Source organism: Diospyros lotus, chromosome 2 (genome assembly GCF_014633365.1).
Source record: "Diospyros lotus cultivar Yz01 chromosome 2, ASM1463336v1, whole genome shotgun sequence".
Lineage (NCBI taxonomy): Eukaryota > Viridiplantae > Streptophyta > Magnoliopsida > Ericales > Ebenaceae > Diospyros > Diospyros lotus.
This window is the reverse complement of record NC_068339.1, coordinates 28,164,269-28,189,710: the sequence shown is the minus strand read 5'-3', so window position 1 is coordinate 28,189,710 and position 25,442 is coordinate 28,164,269. Positions and strand designations below refer to the sequence as shown.

General features: G+C 38.0%; 2 protein-coding genes across 6 annotated transcripts in view; both read left to right on the top strand.

Annotated features, from left to right (window-relative positions):
* LOC127794890 (putative MO25-like protein At5g47540) overlaps positions 1-15,445 on the top strand; it is a 36,501-nt gene extending 21,056 nt beyond the window's left edge. For all 3 annotated transcript variants that reach the window (XM_052326179.1, XM_052326178.1, XM_052326180.1), the window contains 5 exons: positions 11,247-11,315; positions 12,671-12,769; positions 14,582-14,626; positions 14,716-14,818; positions 14,912-15,445. In XM_052326179.1, the coding sequence (XP_052182139.1) occupies positions 11,247-11,315; positions 12,671-12,769; positions 14,582-14,626; positions 14,716-14,818; positions 14,912-14,988 (393 nt within the window). In that variant the 3' untranslated portion in view covers positions 14,989-15,445. The remainder of the gene's footprint in view (positions 1-11,246; positions 11,316-12,670; positions 12,770-14,581; positions 14,627-14,715; positions 14,819-14,911) is intronic.
* A 2,406-nt stretch (positions 15,446-17,851) lies between these two features.
* Positions 17,852-22,616, top strand: LOC127793915 (inositol monophosphatase 3-like). 3 transcript variants are annotated; one of them, XR_008021507.1, is made up of 12 exons: positions 17,852-18,058; positions 18,213-18,268; positions 18,371-18,421; positions 19,422-19,502; positions 19,630-19,733; positions 19,850-19,934; positions 20,372-20,426; positions 20,553-20,596; positions 21,624-21,692; positions 21,931-22,031; positions 22,112-22,224; positions 22,330-22,616. XR_008021507.1 is itself a non-coding variant. In XM_052324705.1 (12 exons), exons 1-11 carry the CDS (start codon positions 18,046-18,048, stop codon positions 22,170-22,172), a joined length of 720 nt encoding a protein of 239 aa, XP_052180665.1. In that variant the 5' UTR covers positions 17,852-18,045; the 3' UTR covers positions 22,173-22,186; positions 22,330-22,616. The 3 variants fall into 3 exon arrangements, 2 of the variants coding, with proteins under 2 accessions (XP_052180665.1, XP_052180664.1); XM_052324705.1 differs by having other exon boundaries at positions 22,112-22,186; XM_052324704.1 differs by having other exon boundaries at positions 17,855-18,058; positions 22,112-22,168.
* The last annotated feature ends 2,826 nt before the right edge of the window (positions 22,617-25,442 follow it).

Sequence of the window (25,442 nt, the reverse complement as noted above, 5' to 3'; positions counted from 1 at the left end):
TTGACACCCTACCTCCCACCCGAAACCTAGACCATTCTATCAACCTTAAGCTCAATTTTGAACTTGTGAATATCAGGGCCTACTGATATTCTCCCACTCAGAAAACAAAAATTGAAAGAATGGTGAAGGAGATGTTAAACCAATCATCATAAGACCTAGACACAGCCCTTTTGCCTCACCAGTCCTTCTAGTAAAAAAGAAGGATGGTTCCTAGCATTTATGTGTGGATTACCGATAACTAAACACCCTAACTATAAAAGACAAATTTCCTATACCCTTAGTAGAAGACCTAATGGATGAGCTACATAATGCTCTATTTTTTCCAAGCTAGACCTTAGACCAGGCTATCACCAAATTAAAATGAAAACCGAAGATGTCCATAAAACTGCTTTTAGAACCCATCATGGACACTTCGAATTTTTAGTGATGCCCTTTGGACTCACCAATGCCCCAACCACTTTCCAGTCACTTATGAACCAAATATTTGAGCCTTATTTGAGAAAGTTCATACTAGAATTCTTCGATGACATTCTTGTTTATAGTCCAACCCTGGATCAACATTTAACCCACTTGAGAATCACCCTAGAGGTCCTCAGATCTAACCAGCTTTTCATCAAAAGGTCTAAGTGTTCCTTTGGTCAAGATCAGGTGGAATATTTGGGTCACTTAATATCAAGAGATGGGGTTAGGACAGACCCAAGGAAAGTGAAAGCCATGGTCACTGGGCTTAAACCCACAACCTTGAAGGCTTTGAGGGGGTTCCTTGGCCTAACCGACTATTATAGGAGATTTGTTGAGGGGTATGGGGTTATAAGCAAGACACTAACTGATCTCTTGAAGAAGGGAAACTTCAAATGGGGTAAAGAGGCCGAAGAAGCTTTTCAAAAAGCTTAAGGAAGCAATGAGTACAATGCCAACTTTAGGATTGCCAGACCTCAGTGAACCCTTTGTATTGGAGACTGATGCTTGTGGGGTAGACATAGGGGCAGTCCTAGTCCAAAAGGGGAGGCTACTGGCATTCTTGAGCCCAACCTTAAGTACAAGGCACTTGGGGTTGAGCATCTATGAGAAAGAATTCCTAGAAATGTTAATGGCTGTGGAGAAGTGGTGGCATTATTTAGAGGGAGGCATATTTATCATTAAAATAGATCATGAAAGTCTAAAGTTTTTACTACAACAGAAGTTACAAACTCAGTTGCAAAAAAATGGTATGGCCAAGTGTCACTGCCAAGCAGAGATAATGGCGGACTTCCTGGTTCGGTGCAAATCAGTAGTCCATGGTAGGAAAGTAGGAAGAAGAATAGGGGGAAGGAAGTAGAACTGAGAGAAGAGAGAAATTGAGAGAGAAGTAGATATTCTTCTTGATTTTCGATAATCCTTCCTCGAGGCCTTGAGGAGTATTTACAAGACCTTTGGATGATGTTGCCACAACAGATCATTCCCTAAAATGGTTGCAACCGTCTCCTTTGTCCTATTCTAACCCCAACATGCTCTCTCTCTCTCTTACTAAGTGTCTAACAAAAATATTCTCAAATACAACAGTAAAAGAAAAGAAATTATAGAAACTACAATAGTAAAGGAAATACAAAGGAAATATGAAGCAGTTACAGCCACTTAAGAAAAACAAAATTGCTGTAATTATAACATCCTGCATCGAGCAATAGGAAGGACCAGAACAACTTACCCTGATTGGCCTATGTGAACTTCCCAAGGATCACTCATCCTTAAGCTTCCCCAGCTCAACCACGCTTAACTTGGGAGTTCTTTGCCTACATTCAGCCCAAAAGGTAATCAGCTGGTGTTGTTTCCTTCCTTACTTATCCTCGATATATACTACCCTTCTTTGGACTCTTGGGGTATTACATTCTCCCCCCTTGAGCACATGACGTCCTCGTAATGCGACCTTACAATTGGTCCCAGCTCTCCCTTGTTCAATGTCCTTGGTCTAGTACCCCCAGCCTTTAGCTAGTACACGGTCCCCGGTCCAATACCCCTAGCCTTTGGCTAGTACATGGTCCAACACACGGCCTGGGTTGCTCTGATACTACCTTTAACATCCCGCATTGAATGATAAGATGGACCGGAATAACTTATCCTGATGGGCCTATGCAAACTTCCCAAGGGTCACCCATCTTTAAGCTTCCCCGGCTCAAACACGCTTAACTCGGGAGTTTTTTGCCTACATTCAGTCTAAAAGGTATCTAGTTGGTGTTGTTTATTTTATTACTTATCCACGATATATACTACCCTTCTCTGGGTTCTTAGGGTATTGCAGTAATAAAATCCGATTTGTGACAATTCCCCCTCCCTTAGCAGTCTCTTGTCCTCAAGAGATGCTAAGGAGATTAGCAACTCTCGGAAATTGCTGAAGAAGACTAGGTAGGTATTCCCAAGTGTTGCTTCCCATAGCTCCCTTTTGCCATTTCACAAAAACTTGTATAAGAGGAACCCTTTGGTTGTAAACCACCCTTCTATCTATGTCACGTACCTAGGGTTCGTGATAGATTAAAAGGGGAAATGGGGAAGAAAATCAAATTGAATGAGGGGGGAAATCAATAGAAGGAGGGAGAGATATTAAGAGAAAGAGAGGGAGAAATAGAAGAATAGAAGATAGAGGAAGAAGAATGAGAGAGAAAGAGTGGAATATTAGAGAGAAAATAGTATTCAATTCATTAATTCTGGATAAGGAAACAAACCATTACAATAGGTTATAGGCCTATTTGCCTTCTAACAGCCTAGCACATGCTCCCATGTGCTTCTAACCACTTGCTAAAATATCTAAAATATCTTCTAACAACTATTATTAACCTATTACTATATTGCCCTCTATAGATTCTTGGGTCATGACAATTCCTCTCAAGGCAATTCCTCCTTCCTTGAGAGAGTTCTTGTCCCCAAGAACTTACAACAATTTAGCCATTGCTCCTCAACCAATGCCAACTCTCTCTAGCTTGGTTGTTCTTTCTTTTATCATTCCCTTTCTAGGTCGCTTCTTATGTGTTCTTGGATACTCCTTAGCTGAAACAAAAATGATAATCAGTGCAATCAAAATTGCATCTTCCTCCAATGAGCGACATACCATTTTCCGTGGGTTGGTGATAGCTACCAAATTAAGATAGCTTGTACCCATAGATTGAGGATCCAATATGATGCCAAATCCAGTCAATATATCATCATCTGGGGCCTTCATTGAATTTAGCTGCTTTTGATCACAGGCAACAGCTGAAACTTGTAGTCCTTCAGCCTTCAATTGTTGTTGCAGGGCTGGTTGCAAAGCAGCTGTGGCCAAATTCATGTCCAAGTCTCCCAATTTCTTGTTGGCTCCCATCAGTACTGTTTTCTGATTGACTACCCCAATCATTTCTTGGTTTGGATCTCCTCGATTATCACCTGGAACATCCTTAATGATGACTGAAGTTTTAGTTATGATCTCTTGATTCCCTGCAAGTAATTCAGCAACTTCTTTTCCCTTTTGTTGGCTGCAATTCCCCTTTATTTGGACTTCTTTTTCAGCAATATCAGATGATCCCTCTGCATTGGCCGCCCTATCAATCTGTTCATTATAATTTTCCTTGAGATTATGCTTTTCACCACCAAATTTACTCTCAATATTGCAGCCATCTTTCTGGTCACTGTTGCCGCCGTCACAATGCTTTTTTTTCCGCCCAAAGTCTGGAGTAGGCAATGAATTGGTCGTTCGTACTCTTGTCTCCTCCTTCAGCTGCTCTACTCCAAGGAAGTCCTCCTTGTTAAAACTTCCGTGATAATGATCAAAATATTTTATTGGAAAGTTGTAATGATACTTCTTAATTAGTATCATCACAAACTCCTGCAACTTCTCGCGGAACATACGGCCAAATTCCTTGCACTCTTCATCAAACCCACCGTTGGTTCCTTTGTCCAATTGGCTGGTCCCCTTCTTTTGTTCCTTGTTGCTGCCAACTGAAAATGCAGCCTTCTTTGGCTGCCATTGATGCTCCATTCCTACTGAAAATGAAGCATTCTGCTTCATGTATGCACTGCCTTCCCTAGCTTCATGAGTAGGACACCCCACTGAAAATGCAGCGTTCTTTGGCTGTCATTGATGCTCCATTCCAATTGAAAAGGAAGAATTCTTCTGCTGCAACTGAGATTCCATTGGACTCCTTCGTGCACTACTCCTCCTGGCCAAAATCTCACTGGCTGGAAAAGCAATAGGCCAAGAAACAACAGCTCTTTCCATCCTGATTTCCTTCTGTAATTGCCTCACCCAATCACCTCTAAAATTGATCCAATAAGTGGCAATTGCAGCCACTGTTATGCTTCAAGACCAAGTTTATTGTAACAGCAGAAAAATTTGCACACTTACAGTGACTTGATCGGCCTTCAAGAGTCCTCTAGACCGTCTTAACTGTCAGCCGAGAATTACAATCGAAATCGCAGCAATTGAGAATCACCGAACTGCTCTAGGAGTCTCCTTCAAATTCTAAATAGAGATCACAGCCAATAATCAATGTGAATGCACCCTAGACAGCCTGGACTGCTTGCCGTCAGTTTTCGATCAACCTTGTTTCCTTTCGACTTAAATCTCAAACACGGAAAATCCATTGCTCGGTTCTTCAACAAGGTTCACCACACTTCCGCTGCTCTGTCACGCTTCTGTCACTCAATGGCTGAGGTTCATCAGCTTAGGAATGCCTTCAAAACTACACTCCCAGCTGCTATGAGCTTGCTGGAATCAGTTACTGAAATTGCTGGGATTCTTAGTCGAGATCCAAGACCTATTCCGCCACCTTCAGAGCCACCAAGAACCAGTATCATCGTCGGCACTCTCCTGGCTTGTGTCGTCTTCAATTCCCAGCCAAAATTACTTTGCTCGGCTTCTCCAGTTGCAGCTGATTCTTAATCGATAGCCTTCCTTGCTCACCAAAGGCACTATCGGATCAAATTAGCCTAGTCGCCCTAGAAATTAATGGCGATTCTTCTCAACCCAATCACTGTTCAAGGCTCCCAGCCCACTTGCAATCGCCTCTGATTCCAAAATCACCCGAACTCACTGTTAGTTCAATAGCTACACCCACTCCCGAGTCCAAATTGCAACCCTCGCTGTATCGAGACACCCCCGAGTCCAACCCATTGCATCGCAACACTCCCACGTCCAAATCGCGACCTCCTGGCCGTTCGCGTCACCCTCTAGTCACCCACTCCAGTCGTCCGACCAACCTGCACCGCTGCTGTCGCTCCCTAAGCTTGCCTGGATGGCCGATGTCGGCTCCGCTACCGTCCTTCAAAGTCACCTTTAAAGTGAGTCTTGTCCTCGCCTTAAGCAACTTAACTCCCCATCGACACTGCTACTTGAATTCGCCAGACGATGCGCCAACGATAGGCCTGAGTTTCCGAGAACGCATTTGACGGACTCCCTCACCAATCGCGATCAACCAGCTTTAGGACTTCCGTTTCCGTTGGATTCACTGGACCACTTGAATCGTCTCAAGCCCCGCTGCCTCAATCACTAACAATCGCTCACCTCACAGTAGTCGCCTTGAGGCCTCCTCGATCTGGAGTTCAATCACTGAAATTTATTTCACCGGTCTCGTCCACTGAAATCAAACCTACAGCCAAGGATTGACTGCTCTGATACCAATTGTCACGTACCTAGGGTTCGTGATAGGTTAAAAGGGGAAATGGGGAAGAAAATCAGATTGAAGGAGGGGGGAAATCAATAGAAGGAGGGAGAAATAGAAGAATAGAAGATAGAGGAAGAAGAATGAGAGAGAAAGAGTGGAATATTAGAGAGAAAATAGTATTCAATTCATTAATTCTGGATAAGGAAACAAACCATTACAGCAACCTTTTATAGGCCTATTTGCCTTCTAACAGCCTAGCACATGCTCCCATGTGCTTCTAACCACTTGCTAAAATATCTAAAATATCTTCTAACAACTATTATTAACCTATTACAATATTGCCCTCTATAGATTCTTGGGTTATGACAATCTAGTATGGCCTTTGGTTCATTGCTTTGGTTCACTTCCTTAGGGAGAGAGGGTAATGCAAGACTCACCTATTCTGCCCCTATCGACTTTTTTAACAGTGATACATGGAACGCTAGATGAATTTGTGTTCCTTTAGGCAACTGTAGGCGATAGGCAACCTTTCCTACTCTAGCTATTATAGGATATGGCCCAAAATACCTTGGGCTGAGCTTAAACATTGACTGTATCATCTCGCATCGAGCGATATGAGGGATCAGATCAATTTATCCTGATGAGCTTATGCGAACTTTCCAGGGGTCATCCATCCTGGAGTTACTCTAGTTCAAACACGCTTAACGCGGGAGTTCTTTATCCACATTCAGCTCAAAAAGTATCTAGCTAGTGTTGTTTTCTTCTTTACTATCCTCGATATATATACTAGCTTCTCTAGAGTCCCTTCTTATGCCTGACCTTGAGCTCTTGGAGTATTACATTCTCCTATTCTTGAGCACATGACGTCCTCGTCATGTGATCTTACAACTGGTCTCAGATCTTCTCCCCTTTAGGGGCTGCCATCTTAGAAGCCTGCCAGGAGTCGCTCCTTGTTCAGGCCCTCACGCCTCGGCACCACTCCCTGCTCTCATTAGACTGCCTTCTCCAAAGGTTAGCTCTGATACTATCTACATCTTCCTCCGAGTCAATTCCAATCTCATTATTCCCATCTACTCTGTCCCTTCTATTTTCTGGTAATATGGGCTTTGTTCTATCCCTAGGAGGGAAATCAGGAGCCAATCTTGCCATGTTTTGGTGAGTGAACATGACCATAAACTGCTATAACTAGGCCCCCAACTCTACTCTCATTTGCATGTTATCCTTTCACATTTGAGATAGAGCTCCATTGAGCCTCCTTTCCAGTCCTCCGATTGAGCTCTCCACCTTGAGATCCATAGTTAGGATTACTTCGTGTTTGCGCTCTGAACCCCGCTCCAGTCAATCTACCCAACTCTAGAATTCGGACAAAGTCGAGCCGAATTGCTACAGCTGCGACTTGTAGTTCTTCATGTAGGTACCTTCCGCCATCAAAGAACCCTCTAATAACTCTGACCAAGACTAGTGCTCTGATACCAAATTGTCATTGTCAAGCAGAGACAATGGCGGACTTCTTGGTTCGGTGCGAATAAGTAGTTCGCGGTAGGAAAGTAGGAAGAAGAATAGGGGGAAGGAAGTAGAGTTGAGAGAAGAGAGAAATTGAGAGAGAAGTAGATATTGTTCTTGATTTTCGATAATCCTTCCCCGAGGCCTTGGGGAGTATTTATAGGACCTTAGGATGATGCTACCACAACAGATCATTCCCTAAAACGGTTGCAACTGTCTCCTTTGTCCTATTCTAACCCCAACATGTGCTCTCTCTCTCTTACTAAGCCTAACAGAAATATTCCCAAATACAGCAGTAAAAGAAAATAAATTACAGAAACTACAATAGTAAAGGAAATACAAAGGAAATATAAAAGAGTTACAGCCACTTAAGAAAAACAAAATTGTTGTAATAAAATCCGATCCGTGACACCAAGTTGATGGGACTTGATTATTCAATACAATATAGGCAAGGCAAGGAAAATGTACCTGTCGATACACTATCAAGGTGCCAAGAGGAAGGTAGTGTGGCATCCATTACTATTGTGGTGCCTGAGTGGTGTCAGGAAGTTATTGATAGCTATGCCAACGATGAACAGATAAGGGAGCTACTCGAAAGGCTAGTGGTGGAGTCTAACGGGGCTGGAAGTTACACTCTAATAGAGAGGGTGTTGAGGTTTAATGGCAGGATTGTCATAGGGGGTAAAGGGGACCTTAAGCAAAAAATCTTGCAGTCCTTGCATGAGTCACCAGTGGGGGGACATTTGGGTTTCCAAAACACCTATCTTAGGGTTAAATAGTTATTCTATTAGCCCAAGATGAAAACGGATGTAAAGAATTTCGTGTTAGCATGTGACACATGCAAGAGGTGTAAGCATGAGAATGTGGCTTACCCGATCTCCTACAGCCCCTACCAGTACCTGACTGAGCTTGAATTAGTATGACCATGGATTTTATCAAAGGATTGCCTAAGTCAGAAGGGAAGGACAGTATTATGGTTGCAGTGGACAGGTTCACAAAGTTTACTCAGTTTATAGGGTTGGCTCACCCTTACATAGCCAAGGAGGTAGCTAGGGTATTTATGAATAGGGTAGTGTCACAGCATAGGGTGCCGAGAACCATTGTATCAGACCGTGACAAGGTGTTTACAAGTCATTTTTGGCAGGAGCTTATGGGATCTATGGAAATTAAGCTCATCATGTCAACAGCCTATCACCCCCAAACGGATGGGCAAACTGAGAGGGTTAACCAAGTGCTAGAAACCTACCTAAGGTGCATGTGTATCTAGCAGCCCAAGAACTAGCATAGGTGGTTAGCCTTGACACAATGGTGGTATAATTCTACTTACCACACATCCCTAAAAATGTCCCCATTTGAGACACTATATGGATACAAACCCCCACTGTTACCTACCATAGAAGGGCATACTACAGCAATGTCAGTGGAAGAATACCTACAGCAAAGGAGGGTTGTTTTGCAACAATTAAAATATGAGTTGGCTTTAGCTCGGAATCGGATGAAGCAATACATAGACAAGAAGAGAAGTGACTGAGAATTGGAGGTGGGAGAAAAAGTATATCTAAGGCTAAGGTATCCACACTTGAAGTCCATCAGTCAGGGATCAGTGTCCAAGTTAAGTCCCAAGTATTTTGGTTTATTCATCATAATAGACAAAATCGGCAAGGTGGCTTACCGGCTCCAATTACCCAAAGGCTACATACATCCGGTTTTTCATGTGACCCTTTTGAAGAGGTCAACCCATAGTTCTAAAAGGCGCGAGGCGCAAAGGGTCCTGGAGCCTGACGCGCCTTTGCGAAGCGAGGCGCACCTTTTAGAAAAAAAACTCAAAATCTTGTAAAATTATAAAAAACTATCAAATTATCAATAATAACACATGCATATCATTAATGATTCATTATCTTCAAATTCTAAACTAACAACATCAAAGTTCATTCATTCATCATGCAAATTCTAAACTAAAAACATCATCAAAATTCAAACTTAAAGTCTCAAACTCAAACAAGTACCAATCATCATGCAAAGTTCTAAACAAACATATAAACACTACAAGTCCACAATCAAGAAAATGTTTTCATTTTGAAAAATGTTATTTTTCTAAGTTTAGAAGATTAGCACATTATAAGGAGACATATAAGAAAATATTTTCATTTTGAAAAACTATCTCCCGGTATTTTGATAACTAATATTCATTGTTGTTAAAATGATTTTTAATGAATTTTTCAAAAAATAGTAGGTATGTATTTTGGGGGTGGTAAAATCGCTAAATCCCAAGTTTGTATTAAAACCAAAATTCTATTTTCTTATTGTTATGGATTTTGATTTTTTAGATATTTTTATTGAATCTAAATGGAGGGTACTTTCTTATTTACATTTATGTATTAAAGTAAATGGAATGTAAAAAATATAAATAAAAGAAAATGTTGACATTTTCTGGGGACACCAAAGTAAATGTAATGTATGCATGCTGGAACTGAGAAGAGGGGGAAGAATTGGGCTGCTCAGGTTTTAATTAAAACCTAAGTTTCATGAAGCGCGCCTCTCGCCTCACCATGCAAGGCGATGGCCTTGCCGAAATCGCCTTGCCTTAGCCCAAGCGAGGCGCTGAATTGGCTCCTTAAGGCGCTTTGCGCCTAGGCGCGCCTTTAACAACTATGGGTCAACTGGAACCAAACAGGTCAACCCAGCTCTACCTACACTACCTAAGGAGAAGGATAGCCAGATGGAGCCAGAAGGTATTATGGACAGGAGAGTTGTATACAATCAGGGGATTCCCCTCATCCAAGTATTGGTGAAATGGGAGCATGGGGACACCAAAGGCAACACCTGGGAGTATCTATCGAGCTTACTCCAGCGTTTTCCAAGGGTGCGAGTCTTCTTAGCATTTCTTGAGGACAAGAAATGTTTCTAAGGGAGGGGAAATTGTCACGGCTATGGTTATTTTAAATTTTTTACCTTAATGTTCAATCTTTATTTTGTTTTCTTGTTATGCTATAATTCTTTTATTTCAATTACTGTACTTAATTTCCAGTTGTCAATTCTATTAGCATAGGAGGGCCACATGTGAGGCCATAGAAAAGGACAAAAGAAGTTGTAACTGCTATAAGGGGGATGATCTGCTGCATTCGCACCCATGCCAAGCGAGTATATTTACGCTCCCTACTCTGTGGGAGAGGTTATGCAAAATCAAATACAAAACAACTCAATTTTTCTCCCTCTACACTCTCTCTTGTCTCACTCTTTTCTCTCTATTCTCTCTGTTCTTCCTCTGCTCTCTCTAATTTTCCCTGTTACAATCCCGTGAATCTCACTGAATCAAGGGAAACTCTATTGTTTCTGCCAAGGTCAGTGACAAGATGCTGCAATGGATTTGTGGTTATATAAATACAAAATAAAAAATGAGGTTATCTATAATAAATTTTAAGTAGCACTTATTAAAGATAAAATATGTGAGACACGCTTAATATGGTTTGGGCATGTGACCTATGGACGCACTTGTGAAGAAAGTGGGCAAAATGGAAGAAGTTTGTTGCAAAAAAGGTAGAGGAAGACCAAAATAAACTTGGTGGGAGGCTCTTAGGCATGATATGGAATATGATTTCTTTATAGAAGATATAAAGATGATTGGAGGGCTAGAATCCATGTATCCAACCACATCTAGTGGGACTAAAGTTTGGTGTTGGTTGTATCATGTCTCGAAATTTTATGGTTACTCTGTCAACGTTGGTATCTTCACAAGTAGATTTCCTCTGGGTTGCCAATGTCCAAATGTGCAAGTTGATAACTGTCTTTATGCGATCCTTTTCAGCTGTTAATTAACTGTCTTGTGAGCAATGTACTACTGTGATAGGATTCACCAACATTTGCAGAGCCATGTGCTAGATGTGTCAAATAAGTCAATATAAAATAGAATTTTGGGTCTACTTGATTAAGTTTTTCCTGTCATGCATGAGTAGCTGTTGCATGTCACTTGTCTAACATTGACCACATTTGACATGCCTGACACTTGTTAGGTTTTACCTTTTAATCAACTTCCTGCTATCATCATTGTTGTTGTTATCATTATTGTTTTGTTGCTGTTCTTGGTTTTGCTTCTGGTTGATCAGTACTTGATATTGTCCACAAAATTTGTCTTTTCAGTTTTTTGCAGAGTATAACTCAAAACTGCTGGAATCTCCAAATTACATTACCAGACGACAAGCTGTCAAGGTAGGTCAAAAGTTTATGGTGTTTGCTAGCATGCTAACTGTAATAAATTTGACATCACGACAAAATGTTTATCTTATACAAATATGGTGTATTACAATAGAGGCAAGCCTTGGTAGTAATGGTAAGGTTGTTGGTAAAGTTGTTCCTTTGTGACGGAAGGCCTTGGGCTCTAGTTGTGGAAACAGCCTCTTTGCAAAGGGTAAGGTTGCATACAATATGATCCTCTCCCAACCTATGCAAAGTCGGGAGCCTTTTGTCAAGCCCTCAGATTGAAGGCTGGGCAATTGCGGAAATTCAAGAAGAATTTCGAGAAAAAGATGGGATTTAGGGAGATTGAGAGAGAAATTGAGAAGAAAGGGATTGGAGGGAAATCTGTTATTCCAAAACTGCCGTCTCCTTCTACAACAGCCTTCTTTTAAGGCACTTATTACAGTTAGGAGGGCTAACTGTCAGCCAAGTTAGTTAGGCTTGGTCTAACTGCCTAACCAATAGCTTCTTACAGCAGTTACAATAGTTCCCTAATTACAATTCCAACCCCAGGTCATAACACCTTTTGCATTGGGATGCCCTCATATGGTGTATTAAATAATGTGTTATCTTTCGTTGCTTTTGTTTTCTTGTTGATTTTGTACCAAGTCAAACAATGGCTTTGTGAACATTTATACTCTATAGAAAATGGTAATCTTTCTCTTTTCTTTTTCTTTAACTAAGAAAAGGGTTACTTATTACTAAAGGATATGCTATTGGCAGATTATATGTGCTCTTTTTCCTTAACTCTTAACATCACTTGAGTTCCTCGAAAACAAAGTAAATTCACAATGTAAGTAAATACTTCGAACTTCATTGTTAATTGGTAATTATTTTTCTGGGAACAAATTTTAAGAATATAACTGTAACAATCCTAATTTTGTAAAGAATGACCATTTATATGAGTTTTGGTGGTGCTTGTAGATTTTGCTGGAGTTCAAGAATTCTATTTAAAAGCCAGCGTAGAATAGTTTGATTTTGTTCATGAATCAGAGGGCTTTTTTTTTTTTTTTTAAGTTTTATAAGAATTCTGTTTGTTTAACTTGTGATTTGGTCCTAAGAAGATGTGTGGTGATCAGCATGTTTGTGCAATGTTCCTAAAATGATCTTAGAACAGGTTTGTGGAATGCCTTGACGTATTTTAAACTGTGGTTCTGTGTAAAGTGCTGATTATATTTCTTTATTTGTCTGATAGTTGATATTGTTTTGCTCTGACCATTTACTTACCGAAGTGTGTAGCATTTACTCTTTGCTTGCATCATATTTTGATATATATATATATATATATAGTTGCTATTCTTTAGTTAATAAACATCTTTCCCTTACAGCTGTTAGGAGACATGCTACTGGATCGTTCAAATTCTGCCGTGATGACACGATATGTGAGCTCGAGGGATAACTTGAGAATTCTTATGAATCTTCTCAGAGTATGTTGTCTTTTCTTTTTGTTTGGAGTTTTATCTGACACTCTCCCCCTGAACTCAAAAAAGAAAAGCAGGAAAACATCAAAATAAAGTGAACATATCTGGACTCTGAATTCATCTTCATGGAAGATATTTTAATTTTGTGAGCAAGGATTTCATGTTTCACAGTGTTTTTCTTGTTGAAGAATCAGCATATTGGTGGTGAATTTGTTTCCCTTTCTGCTGCCTTATATGACGCAGATACTTGCAATCATACTGCCTTTGTGGCCATGTGATTTTCCGGTCCCCACTCAATACTGAACCCTTCTGGAATTTCTGGCAACTTTTTTTTTTTTAAAAAAAGTTGATTCATATTTAGAATTTGTGGTAACCAGCTGCCTAACAATCTAATATGGGGAGAAAATTATCATTAAGCGGAGATCTGTGCATTGAAGGCCTGATATCAGGCCGGATCTGGTCCAGATTCCCTGGACCAAACCCTTTAGATCTGTCCCATTTAATTCTAGACCCAGACCAGATCCATATGGTCCGGACCTGTTAGGCCCGCATTTAAGGTGGTCTGGATCAAGACTGCCCTGATGGATATTTGGAAAAGCTTCAGATCCAGTTAGAAAGGGGAGCTCGAGCTCAGTGGCCAAGGATTTCATTTTGAGGATGAGAGAGAGAAAGAAGAGAAGCATGAAAAGCCACTGATTTACAAATAAGAAAATGCTATTGGTATATCATTGTGTACACTTTTGGCTACACAATGATGCTAAAATGTTTAAAATGTCCCTCACTCAAAACAGTGAGATGAGGCGGTGTGAGGCGCATGACTAAAATGTCTCTCACCCAAGGCGATAAGGCGCGGTGAGGCGAGGCAATGACGTACCTGTAACATAGTCCTTACAAATATATGTATATATGAAGCACCAGGAAGCATTCGGATATATCTGAAACACCAAGAAGGGGGCAGAGGGAGGGGAGGGAGGGAGGGAGGACTGTAAATCGATTTCACTGTTGGCTTTTGGAAGGCATGTTGATTTGAATGGAGGGGATTTGACTGGGGGTGTAATATATATTTCACAGTTCAACTTTAGTTATCTGGTTGTCAATTCTCATTACTTTTTGAGATTTTTTATATTTGTATGTAGAATATTTATTAATTTTATGGATTTTTTAAATATAGAATAATGTTAATAAAGATTATATAATGTGTTTTTATTTTTTCTATTTTCAGATAATAAAGTTAGTTATTGTGTATTTATGTAATATTATATTTCAACTAAATCCTGGTACGACCTTTAACCCTTTCCCCTCATGTTCAGTCTGGTTTTTAAAACATTGGACATGAATAATTGGTTTTTGTTTAATTTTTGACTCTGTTTTATATTATTGTTTAGTTGAAATTGGGTGGGTTGGGTATGACCAAAGAGTTGAATATTGAAACTACTAATTTGTATTAATAACATTTTTTTTATTAATTTTGAATAATAATTTTTAGTTTAGGATTGAAATTAATTTTATATGACTCAAGGAATGCAGGCCATAAAATGTGTATATACGGTTAAAATGATGGTAGGTTTAAGAAAAAGAAAAAAAAAAGTTAAAAGAAATGGATTTGGACTAGGTCCAGATCCAAATCAATGAGAACCAGATCACTTAGGATCCAGTCCAAATATAAATGGATCTGGACTGGACCATTACCTATTGGTTTAGAGTGGATCTGGTCTAAATTCGGACTGTTTATAGGTCTATGTATTCAGCATATGATTATCCCCCCTCCCTTTGTAATGTGAAATGGAAATGTTTTAAGTGGAGAAATCTTCTTTTCAGGAATCAAGTAAGAGCATTCAGATAGAAGCATTTCATGTTTTTAAGGTATGTTTCATAAACATGTGGTCTTATATCTATTATAGTTAATCATCAAAGTTTGTTGGATTCTTGCTAATTTGAAGACAATTTTCTAGTTATTCGTTGCCAATCAGCAGAAGCCGCCAGATATTATTAGTATTCTTGTTGCAAATAGGAGCAAGCTTCTACGACTATTTGCAGATTTCAAGACAGAAAAAGGTAGAACACAACTATACATTTGGACTAATCATCTATATAATTAGCAGTCTGTGTCTATGTTTCTCAGTTCAGTTGTGGTTTGTTATGGCGCAGAGGATGAACAGTTTGAGGCAGACAAAGCACAGGTTGTTAGAGAGATTGCAGCCCTTGAACAAGGAGACCGCCCATGATTGGCTTCGTCTTAGCGTAATCTCTGTAATTTGTCTTTTGCTTAATTAAGTCGTGCAAATTAATAGCTTATATATAATTCATGTCAGGATTTTTTTTTTTATTCTGAGAGATGTCCATTAAACATTTTTTTCCTCTCTTTCCATTTTTTTCTTTCCCCATTTCCGGAGCACCTCTTAGCAACCTTATGTAATTTAAACATGGAAACTTCTTGGGACAAGAAATAAGAAAGAGACGAAGATGAAGAGGACGAGGAACCTTTTGGCTGGTGGTGCTAGATTTTTATGAGAGGATTGATCACTGTGAAATAATTTGATCACCTGAATTTGTAGGGACTGTTATCCTAGTAGTAGTTCATACTTGACACTGAAGCCTGGTTTTGAACACTTCCTATAGCTGCATCAGTTTATTCGTTTGTATTTGTATAATATTGAACTAAAGCGGTTTACTTCTCTATCATCTTTTTGATTTGGGTCTTAACATTCTATTATGATATATGGATAGAAGAGATTGGTGTCTATTAGATATAGGGATAGGAATAAGTGACCTAGTCTCGTAGTAGTTACCAGAGAAAGGATGTAATCTGGTAAATATGGTGCTGTGTTTCCTGAGGGCTTACAGTCTTGTTCATCGAAAGCAAGGTTTCACAATTTTGTCCATCTAAAAGTTATATTGTGATAGATCTTGTGGGTTTTTATTATTATTATTATTATTATTATTATTATTATTATTATTATTATTATTATTATTATTTGGGTTCAAAGGATACAATTTTGTTAATTGGGCAGATTTATTCTATTACTGGGGATTTGTGATTTTTTCTTTTTTTTTTTTTTCTTTTAGTCTGTGTTTGTGGTGCGAATGATTCAATTTTTTTTTTTTTTTTAAGGGGGCAATAATGTACAAGTTAGTGCAGTTATGAGGTGGAGCTTGATTCTCCATCAGATACTACAATTATGCATGGCTATCATAATAGGCTTTAACCCTCTTTTCCAGAGACAAGATTGATGCCATTTTCCTCTCTTGTCGAAATCGTGGAGACCGAGCGGCAAGCGTCCCGCAAAGAAGGGCATCCCAAGATTGATGCCATTTTGTGTCTTTGGCACCCATCTAAATGTATTCTTTTGCCTCATATTCTTGTGAAAAGAACCGAATAATGAGCTCGAATGATGGCATATTCCACTCAAATGGTCTAGACAGGCCCGCCGTCAGCAATTTCCTTCTATTTATGAGAATAGTGATGTTTCTACCACACATCGTTACTGTAGAAAATAATTTTTTTAGTTTTTTTAATTTTAATCTTACAATTGAGCATGTTGTGTTTCAAAAAGTAATAACATTTGCTTATAGAAAATTTAAAAAATAAATACATAAATAAATTTCTATTTCTTAATTGGAGATTTAATAATTTTCACTCTTTGGTCGCACACTCGCAAAAGTCAGCAATGGTGCGGATGCTTCCCTGCTCGTAGCATGCGATGCCTTCTGAAGACTGGCTGGCAAAGTTGAAGTGAGATGCTTGGGATGGCCAGTCAGAACCATTGCCACTGCATGCATGGCATAACTAAGAATATAACCAACAGAATCAACGACTTTTTTTTTTTTATACAACTTGCTGATGATGATGGACACTTGAAAAGGGTAGTTCCAAAGGGTAACTGCATTTGTGTATCTTAAATCTGTTTCAAGCAACAAAAGATGTTATTGATAATTGCCTCAAATCTTTTCCAAAGCTTTACTGCTCTTCTTAATCGCTTTCTAATTTTGGTTTTCATCATAGAGTTATGTTTGGGGATTCCAAATGCTCCTGGCACTGACCTCCTTGTATTAGTAGCAATGATTTTTATGCCATTTTTTATTCAGGAAGCAGTAAGGAAATGTGGATTTGATTATATTTGGGAAGACCACCAAAACCAAAAGGAGCAGAAAGATAAAGAGGATAAAATCTTGCTCTTGTCCCCATCTTATCTTATATTCTATCATAAAAGCAAAGATAAGATGTATGTTAATTGAATTAGGGGATTGCATTGTCTTTGATGATTTTTATGCTATATTTGGGGGATGAATGGAGTAAGGGCGGAATGGAATGATAGATTATGAAGTAACTTGGAAATATATTGTGAAATATATTATTATTTTTATTTTACAAGATTAAAGAGATAACATAATTTTATATTATTTGAATGAAAAAGAGAAAAGAGTATGAAATTGAGAGTGCTAATATCTTGTTCGCATTTATGTTGGCCGATGCGGATAAGTGAGGGGTGGGGTTTACAGTTGGGCCCACACCTGCTTTCTACAATTATTTGATGCAAACAATATAACAATTGTCATAAAATCAAATAATAACAAAAATAAGGTCATAATTATAGACTTCACTTTATTATATTAGTATTTATAGATATTTTAATAACAAATTTAAAAGAATAAAATCAATAAAAATATTTATTAATACTTTTCTTCTTCCTTTTATGCACCCCCTTCACCAAATTGAGGTGTAAAGAAAAATAAAATATTAAAGGGATCTCCTTTTATGAAACCCTCTCCCTCTCGTTTTTGAGACATATTTTGTATAAAACAAAATTTTTTGGGGTCAATTTTTAATGCTTTGTTAATCATATTAGATCTAAAAATTGTTCAAATTACTAAAAAAAAGAAAAAAAAAAAAAACTGTAGATGGGCTATCAAAGGCATCATTTTTAAATTGTTGACCCTCATGTCCTTAAATCTCTCACTTGAAAACTCACGCTTTAAGCGTTGGCCGCCACTCAAGTCTTATTTCTAATATAACATTCAAAGTCAAAATCTTTATGCAGCTGCCTCGTGTTATCTGCAACATTCAATGAACATGAGATGCCTTTGGCCAAATAAAATTTCCAACTGGAGAATCTCCTCTTTTGTTGCTTTTTTGTATGTTCTTGGCGATGATAAAAGGACTCTTTCGTTGCTTTTGGTTAATTATTATAAATTAAGGTGTCCTTGGCCCCCCAAAGCTCAAGAGCAAGCCTATATATTTCTCTCCTCCCCTTCTTGTCTTCTCATCCAGAAGGAAAAGAAAAATGGCCCAAAACGGTAGCAACCCAACCTCTCCTCTGTCTCCGCGCGCGCGCATGTGTATATATATATATATGTGCGCGCGCGCGCGCGTGTGTGTGTTTTATGCATGATACACATGTGGGTATTTGTTCACTGTAGCCCGATCTGATATAGTTCCATTGATCTTCAGATTTACGCTCGGAGTTCCTCGCCGTTGCAGTCGATGCAGCCAAGAAGGCCGGAGACGTAAATCGTGTTCTAAATCCAGTTGTTGTGATTCTCTTCTGTTTTCTTCGTCAAATTGCTCATTGTAACTCTTACTGTCTCTCTTAAATCTTTGGTTTACAGATCATCCGTAAAAGCTTCTACCAAACTAAGCATGTGGAATACAAGGGCCAGGTCTATGCACTTCTTTACTCTTCTGTTTTGTCACATTTATATGTATGAAGACATTGTATATATACCGAATTCTGTACATTTCTGGCGGCTTTTGATATGAAATGAAACTGATTTTAGGGGAAGAATCTTGTAATATATGAGGTGGGGGTTAGATAAAGTGACTGGAAGGCCCAATGCTGGGGAGAGTTGCTTATAACTTGTATATGGATGTAGCATTTCATTATGATTGATGCACGGAGAAATGTTGAGCCAACCCCACCTAGTAGGATTAAGGCTTAATAAGTTGATCTTGTTGATAAGTTCTTTACAAACCAAATGTAAGGTTAGGTACAAAAGGACGACCCTCTCAAAGTGGGGAGTCTCATGTATTGGGAACACCCTTGATCAATTCTTTTTGTCTTAAATTGGACTAAAAGATCACAGAGGATAAACATGATGATTGCTTAAAATCAGGTCCAGTAGTGTTCTTTCCAATACCCGTTCATCTAAAAAAAATTGCAACTTTAATAATGATACAAATGATGGCCAGTTGAGTTCTAAAATTTTTTGTAATTCAGAAAAAGCTAGTCCGGAAATGTTTTAAGTCAGAATTCCAATTTTCAAGCTTTTGAGAAGTTGGTGCTGGTGGTGTTGGTCTAATGGTTGGGGATAGAAGGACATGGACCCCAGATGACTACATAAGAGCATAAAAGCCTTATTGAAGAGAATAAAGAAAAAACATATAGGAAGGACTATTGGAATTATTGCATTCTGCACAACAACTGATGAGTGAAAATTGTTTGGCCATGTGCATGAAAAGACCCTGATAGAACCAGGTACGATGCCTATGATTGAACAATATGGTGTGACAGATTCTAAGAAGCAGTGAGAGTTTTGAACTGTATATAATTTCATGTATTTTGTAATGAACTGAAACCAAATACAACATTTGATCATAACTTTTTGTGGAAGAGAACATGAATTCCTACTTGTTATCATCAACCTTTGTCTACCAATGCAGGTGGATTTGGTCACAGAAACCGACAAAGCATGTGAAGATCTCATATTCAATCATATCAGGCAGCATTTCCCTAGCCATAAGGTTATCCTTCCTTCCTTCTAGATAAGAATTTACAGGTTTGATGATTTGCAGTTAGTGCTTAGTGTAGCGGCATTAGGTTCTTCCACAAACTGTTTCCCAACATAGCTTTTCACTGCTCTTCACTTAGTTCATTGGGGAAGAAACCACTGCAGCTTGTGGCTTTATGGAGTTGACTGCTGAACCAACATGGATAGTTGATCCTGTTGATGGTACAACTAACTTTGTCCATGGGTAATTTTTAAACCTTGATATCAAATTTTTATGGAATTTGTTCTTTATTTTATGTATATATATATATATATATATATTCTCTAACTGATATTATGGGCACCGCACAACATTTGTAGGTTCCCCTTTGTGTGTGTTTCTATTGGTTTAACAATAGAAAAGGTCCCCATAGTTGGTGTTGTCTACAATCCTATCATGGATGAGGTGAGAATTTCATACTCCAAGCATGTGTTGTTTGATAGTTAAACTTCTACAACTTATTCTTACTTGCAAGGAATTGTTCATGTGAAGACGCATTACAGAATATGGATGTGGGAATGCTGTCCATTGATTGTACCTTGGTAGTTGGTTTGCTTGGTGATGTTAAGTTCCTAGAGAAGCATAGAATACCCTGCTAGTTTTATGATATCGTTTCACCCTTATAAATACAATGGACTTAAGTGACATTCATTTATTACTTACTGGTCTGGTGATTAATTTCCTTCTTTTTGTAATTCCTGCAAGGTTCAGTATGGCGATACTGAAATTTCTGAGGGCATAGATTTTTATGAGCTATATGTTGATTTGGCTAATATAAGAAATTGTGTTTAGATATCTACTAGTGGTTGAGTGAACAAAGAATTTTGGGTTTTAATGTGCAGCTTTTCACTGCTATTGATGGAAAAGGTGCTTTTCTGAATGGAAAACCAATAAAAGGCAAGTTCATTGTTTTCATCATTTAAAGTAGTTTTCTCGGGCATTTTCCACCATGAATCAAAAAATAGAATGGCTTTCCTTGGATGATTCTATGACAAATTTGCCCTATTTCTTGATATTCTGCAGTGTCTTCTCAGTCTGAACTTGTGAAATCTCTCCTTGGCACTGAGGTACGTTCAGGGAATCCTTTGTCATGTTTACCACAATATACTTTGGTGTTCAGGCTCCCGGCCCTCTCTGTTGTTATACTATGATACAAACTAATAAACATGAATTATCTGATTTTATAGGAATTTGTATCCAATAAGATAAACTGAAAAAGAAACTGAGGATACAAAATTGAGTAGTTGCATAAGGTACTAAAGTGACAAATGAATAGGGCACTCTGAACCTCATGAGATGTGTGAATAGCTAGCTTGCACTCCTTTTCTAATAATCCAACTTTAGAACACATAGTGTGAAAAAAGACTGAATGGATCCTGGTGTCCGGTTCTGCATTATGTGACTCCCTTTGTCATACCCACCAAAGTTTCTTATGCTACTTAATTAACAAAAGGGCATTATTATCTGTTGGAATGTGTTTTAAATTCCAAGAATGGGAAATGGTTTTTCAACTTTCAACAATTCAATTTCATAGTATTTTCAAGAAATGACATGAATTCATGTACTTAGTTTCCTGAAATGGATTTAGCAACATGACTTTTCAGTTCTTGGTACATGGATTTTGCTATACATATGTAGGTAGATTCCTGTATCTTGTATTGGCTTACTATTGACAACAGTGTAAAAGGGGGACTTAGTTCTCTCCCAAGGGCATTCAAGTCAGAAAGTAAGCCCTCTACTTGAGATGACCATCTGTCTTTCTTCACAACATTGAGATGACCAGTGGGTACTTTGGTTCAAGTATAGAATGACAATTCTTTTAAACATACCCACTCATTGTTAAGATGCATTAAATTTACAACCTAGAATGTGTTCCTTTAAATAAACTTGTTCTATAATGGAGGCTTTCTTCATAAGAATAACATATAGTGCATGCTTTCTAATTTTGAGTGTATGACATTCACTGCTGCAAATCTTGCACAATTACTTGGCATCTTGTAAATACTTGACCTTGAAGGGGAAATAAATGAACTGCATGACTATTATTTCATGCTAGCCAGGAACTAATTATCTTTTATCTGATTGAGAAAACAGGGTGGAACAAATCGAGATCAGTCAACTCGAGACGCCTTTACAAAAAGAATTAATTATTTACTTTCAAAGGTAAGAACAAACCTGCTGGTCTGATTTACAGTGTCTCATAGAAATGAAAGTTTGAATAAAAAGGTTCTTATTAGTGTACAATTCTCCTCACTTTCCAAGAGTTGAGGAGGGTTGTTTTATATGCAGTCTATTCTCTTTTTTCTTTTGCAAAGAGGCTATTTTCACAACTTGAAATGGCGACCTTTTGGCCACTTTTATAGCTACCAGAATTGATGTGATGATGATCCTATGTGATCAGGTCAGATCACTCCGGTGGTGTGGCTCTTCTGCTCTGGACCTCTGTGGCATTGCATGCGGAAGGCTTGACCTATTCTATCAATTTGGATTCGGTGGTCCTTGGTATGGTTTCATCTTTTATCTCAACTGAAGTGAGATGTAGAGATGATTGACAATATTGGCTTGCTACTCTTGCTTGATAGGGATGTTGCAGCTGGTGCTGTGATTGTCAAAGAAGCCGGAGGAGTTCTGTTTGATCCGTAAGGAACAAAGCAACTGTAAACTCTTCAGTTTCTGCTTCTCTTATGCCCTCTTGGTGAAAAAATTATCTTATTTGTGAAATAGAAAAGATATGCATTCAAGCATAGAATTTTCTTAAAGAAGTTCCTTACTTTGTGCCTGTGCTGTTGCCTTTCTCCAGTTCTGGCAAGGAATTTGACATCACATCTCTAAGAATAGCAGCATCAAATGAAGTTCTCAAGGATTTACTTGTGGAGGCACTCAAAGAATGTGCAGAATGAAAGCCCAATGGTAATGGCAGTTGAAAGCTTCACTTGAGCAGTTTAGTTACTTTGGAAATGAGGATGCTAGGCAATTATTTCTAGTTATTGTTTGTGGGTCTCTCAAGCAGTGCCCAGATTGTTTGCGACATTGAATTGATCTGACTGACAAGTGGGTATTTTCTATAACATTATAAATTTGTGGTTATTATTTAGGAATTAATAAGAATTACTAATTCAACTATAGAAGTTGTGGACTTAGTATTTGTATACATAGTGTTAGTTATTGGAGGTTTGACATTTCACCATACTTCTAGATCGTATCGAGACATCATGATAGAGAGATCAAATAACACTAGAACTTATCGCGGAAAAATTCATTTGAAGTGCTGTTTGCATTTATTATGATATGGGGAGCCATGATATGTTGGTAGACGTCAATCTTGGTTAAAAGACAAAATGATAATTTTTAGTCATGCGATGACATAAATTATGAATCATAATTAAAGAGTTTGATTAGGAATAACATTCTTTAATTTTCCTTTGCCATTTTTATAGTGAACCTATAAAGTCATACACAAATAAAGAGAAGCTTTATGAAAAATTTAGTGGAACCGAAAAATGTTTTGGTCCAGATGAATTCGTGTGTTTTGGGGGCAAGCTAGCACTTGTAGAAAAGTCCACAAGATATCAAAAAAATGAGCAAAAAAAGAAAACAGGACAGAAACCAACAAAAGGTTGTACTAGGCATGGCCCAAGGCCTATGAGCGCGAGGCCTAACATGGCCCGAGCGACTCATGTGCCTACGCAGCTCACCGCGCGTCCAACGTGCACGACCAACTTGGCAACGTTTTGGTTGCGGCCCAACACATCCAAAACGTACTAGGACTTAGTTTCCAACTCTATTATGACTAGGGTTTGGTTTTCTCCCCTATGTAATGGCTATTAATAGCCCTTGCCTTTGAGGGGAAAAAAAAGAGCAAGTTTTGAGAAAAGTTAAGGCGATAGAGCTTGCATTTTGATGCAAGGAGATCGAAAGGGTATACTCATTCACATTGAATAAAGTTTCTTTTTGGTGTGGATCACTTATAGAGGGTGGATGACACCTTGCGACACAAAGATTCAACATTTTCTTGTGTCGGATAACCAAAAAGTTGGTTTCTTTTTTGTTCTTTAGTTTATATTCATAAAAGATTATATATTTACAAACTATATCCGTTCTTTTTAGTTTTGATGATAGGCCAAAGAGTTTGGTTGATCGAAATAAATTTTAAGTTTTCGTTGTGTTTTGTTCTTTGAAACCCAACAAATTGTCATTATCATCACTATCACCTCCTATCCTTGGTGCCCTACAGCCCGAGTCTTACTGTCGAGCAACATATTATCCTCTTGCACTCGAGTTGTCAAGTTGTCTTGGCCATCAAAATCACTCTGAGTACTACCTAGACACATCTGCATTGCCACACCTTGCATAGGGCCTCGACCAATTGACGAAAATCGCGACTAGACCGACCACGAGGCTTCGAGATACTCCCGCACTCTGTCCAAGGGGTGGGACGACTACGGGGTCACGATCTCACCGACAAAGACAGGTGAGATTGCATGCTATTTGTCGTTTGGTTAGGGTTCACCACTAAATCGCCAACTTTTCTCTCTCAAAAATACTCCATTTACATATATTGTTTAGAAAATATAAATATATATTTATTTTATATTCAGATATTTTTATATATTTTTAGTTTATATTCATATAATAGAAAATATAATTTTCTAGTTAAATGATAAACTTTTTGTATACTAGAAGTGTGACACGAACTGCATGTAAATAAGAAATAAAATATTTTTAATAAAAATTTATTAAATCTCAATTAATAATTGTAGTTTAGTTTTTATATTTTTTAAGATAAAGTTTAGGTGAAGATTAACGTTAGCAAAGTTGTAAAATTAAATATTTTAAACTTGCAAATCTCAGTGAGTAAATTTATATTTATTTTTTAACAAAAAATATAAAAAATATTTTAAAAATTCTTCAGAACACCAAAATATTCTATTTGCTTATATAACAGTATAGATATATTTTTGATAATTAATATATATGTTATGGTTTTTTGTAATTACAAAGTAATTTTCAAAAATTGTATATATTAGTTCACGTATATTTTTCGTAATTATTACAATGTATATTCTGCAACTCAACAATATATTTCAAGAGAAAAGGGTGAGGTAAAGAGAGACAGAAGAAACAAAATTATTTATATATATATATATATTATTTTTAATAATAACAGAGGTTATTGTAATTTTTGAAATACAAGAATATTATATGTAAATTTTTTTAATCTCCCAATGTATCAATGTAATTATGTACCAAAATTAATAGATAAGACCACCCACCGTGCCACGTGACATGGGACGCTTCACATACATACAACACATGATTCTCATTGTTTCAATGCATTGACATTGACATTGTCTTTTAAGATTGATGTTTAGGGCTGTAATCGAACCGAATCGAATCGAGCTTCGACTTGCTCAAGCTTGGCTCGGCAAAAAATAGGTAAGCTCGAGCTCAAATTCTTACTTGGGCTCGACTCGTTTAAAGGCTCGTCGAGCTCGAGCCAGCTCAATAATTTTGTTCGCAAGCTCGGTTCATGAGCAACTTGTTTAAAAGCTCACGAGGTAGCTCGATAATTTGTTCGTGAGCTCAGCTCATGAACAGCTCGTTTAACATTATATTTAAAAGCTCGTTTAAAAGATCGTTTAAAATTATATTTAAATTACCCAACACATACAACAACAATCCATTAATCAACCAACAACATTAACTTTCAAATATTTTAAGTATTTTAATTATATACGAGCCTACTCACGAGCTTATATAAACAAGTATGTTTATGAGCCTATACATGAACCTGTTCACGAGCTTGCTCACTAACTCATTAACGAACCTGTTCACGAGTTAACGAGTCAAACTTTGTCTTGCTCAAGCTCAGCTCATTTATATTTTGAGCTCTAAAATTGTGCTCAAGCTTGG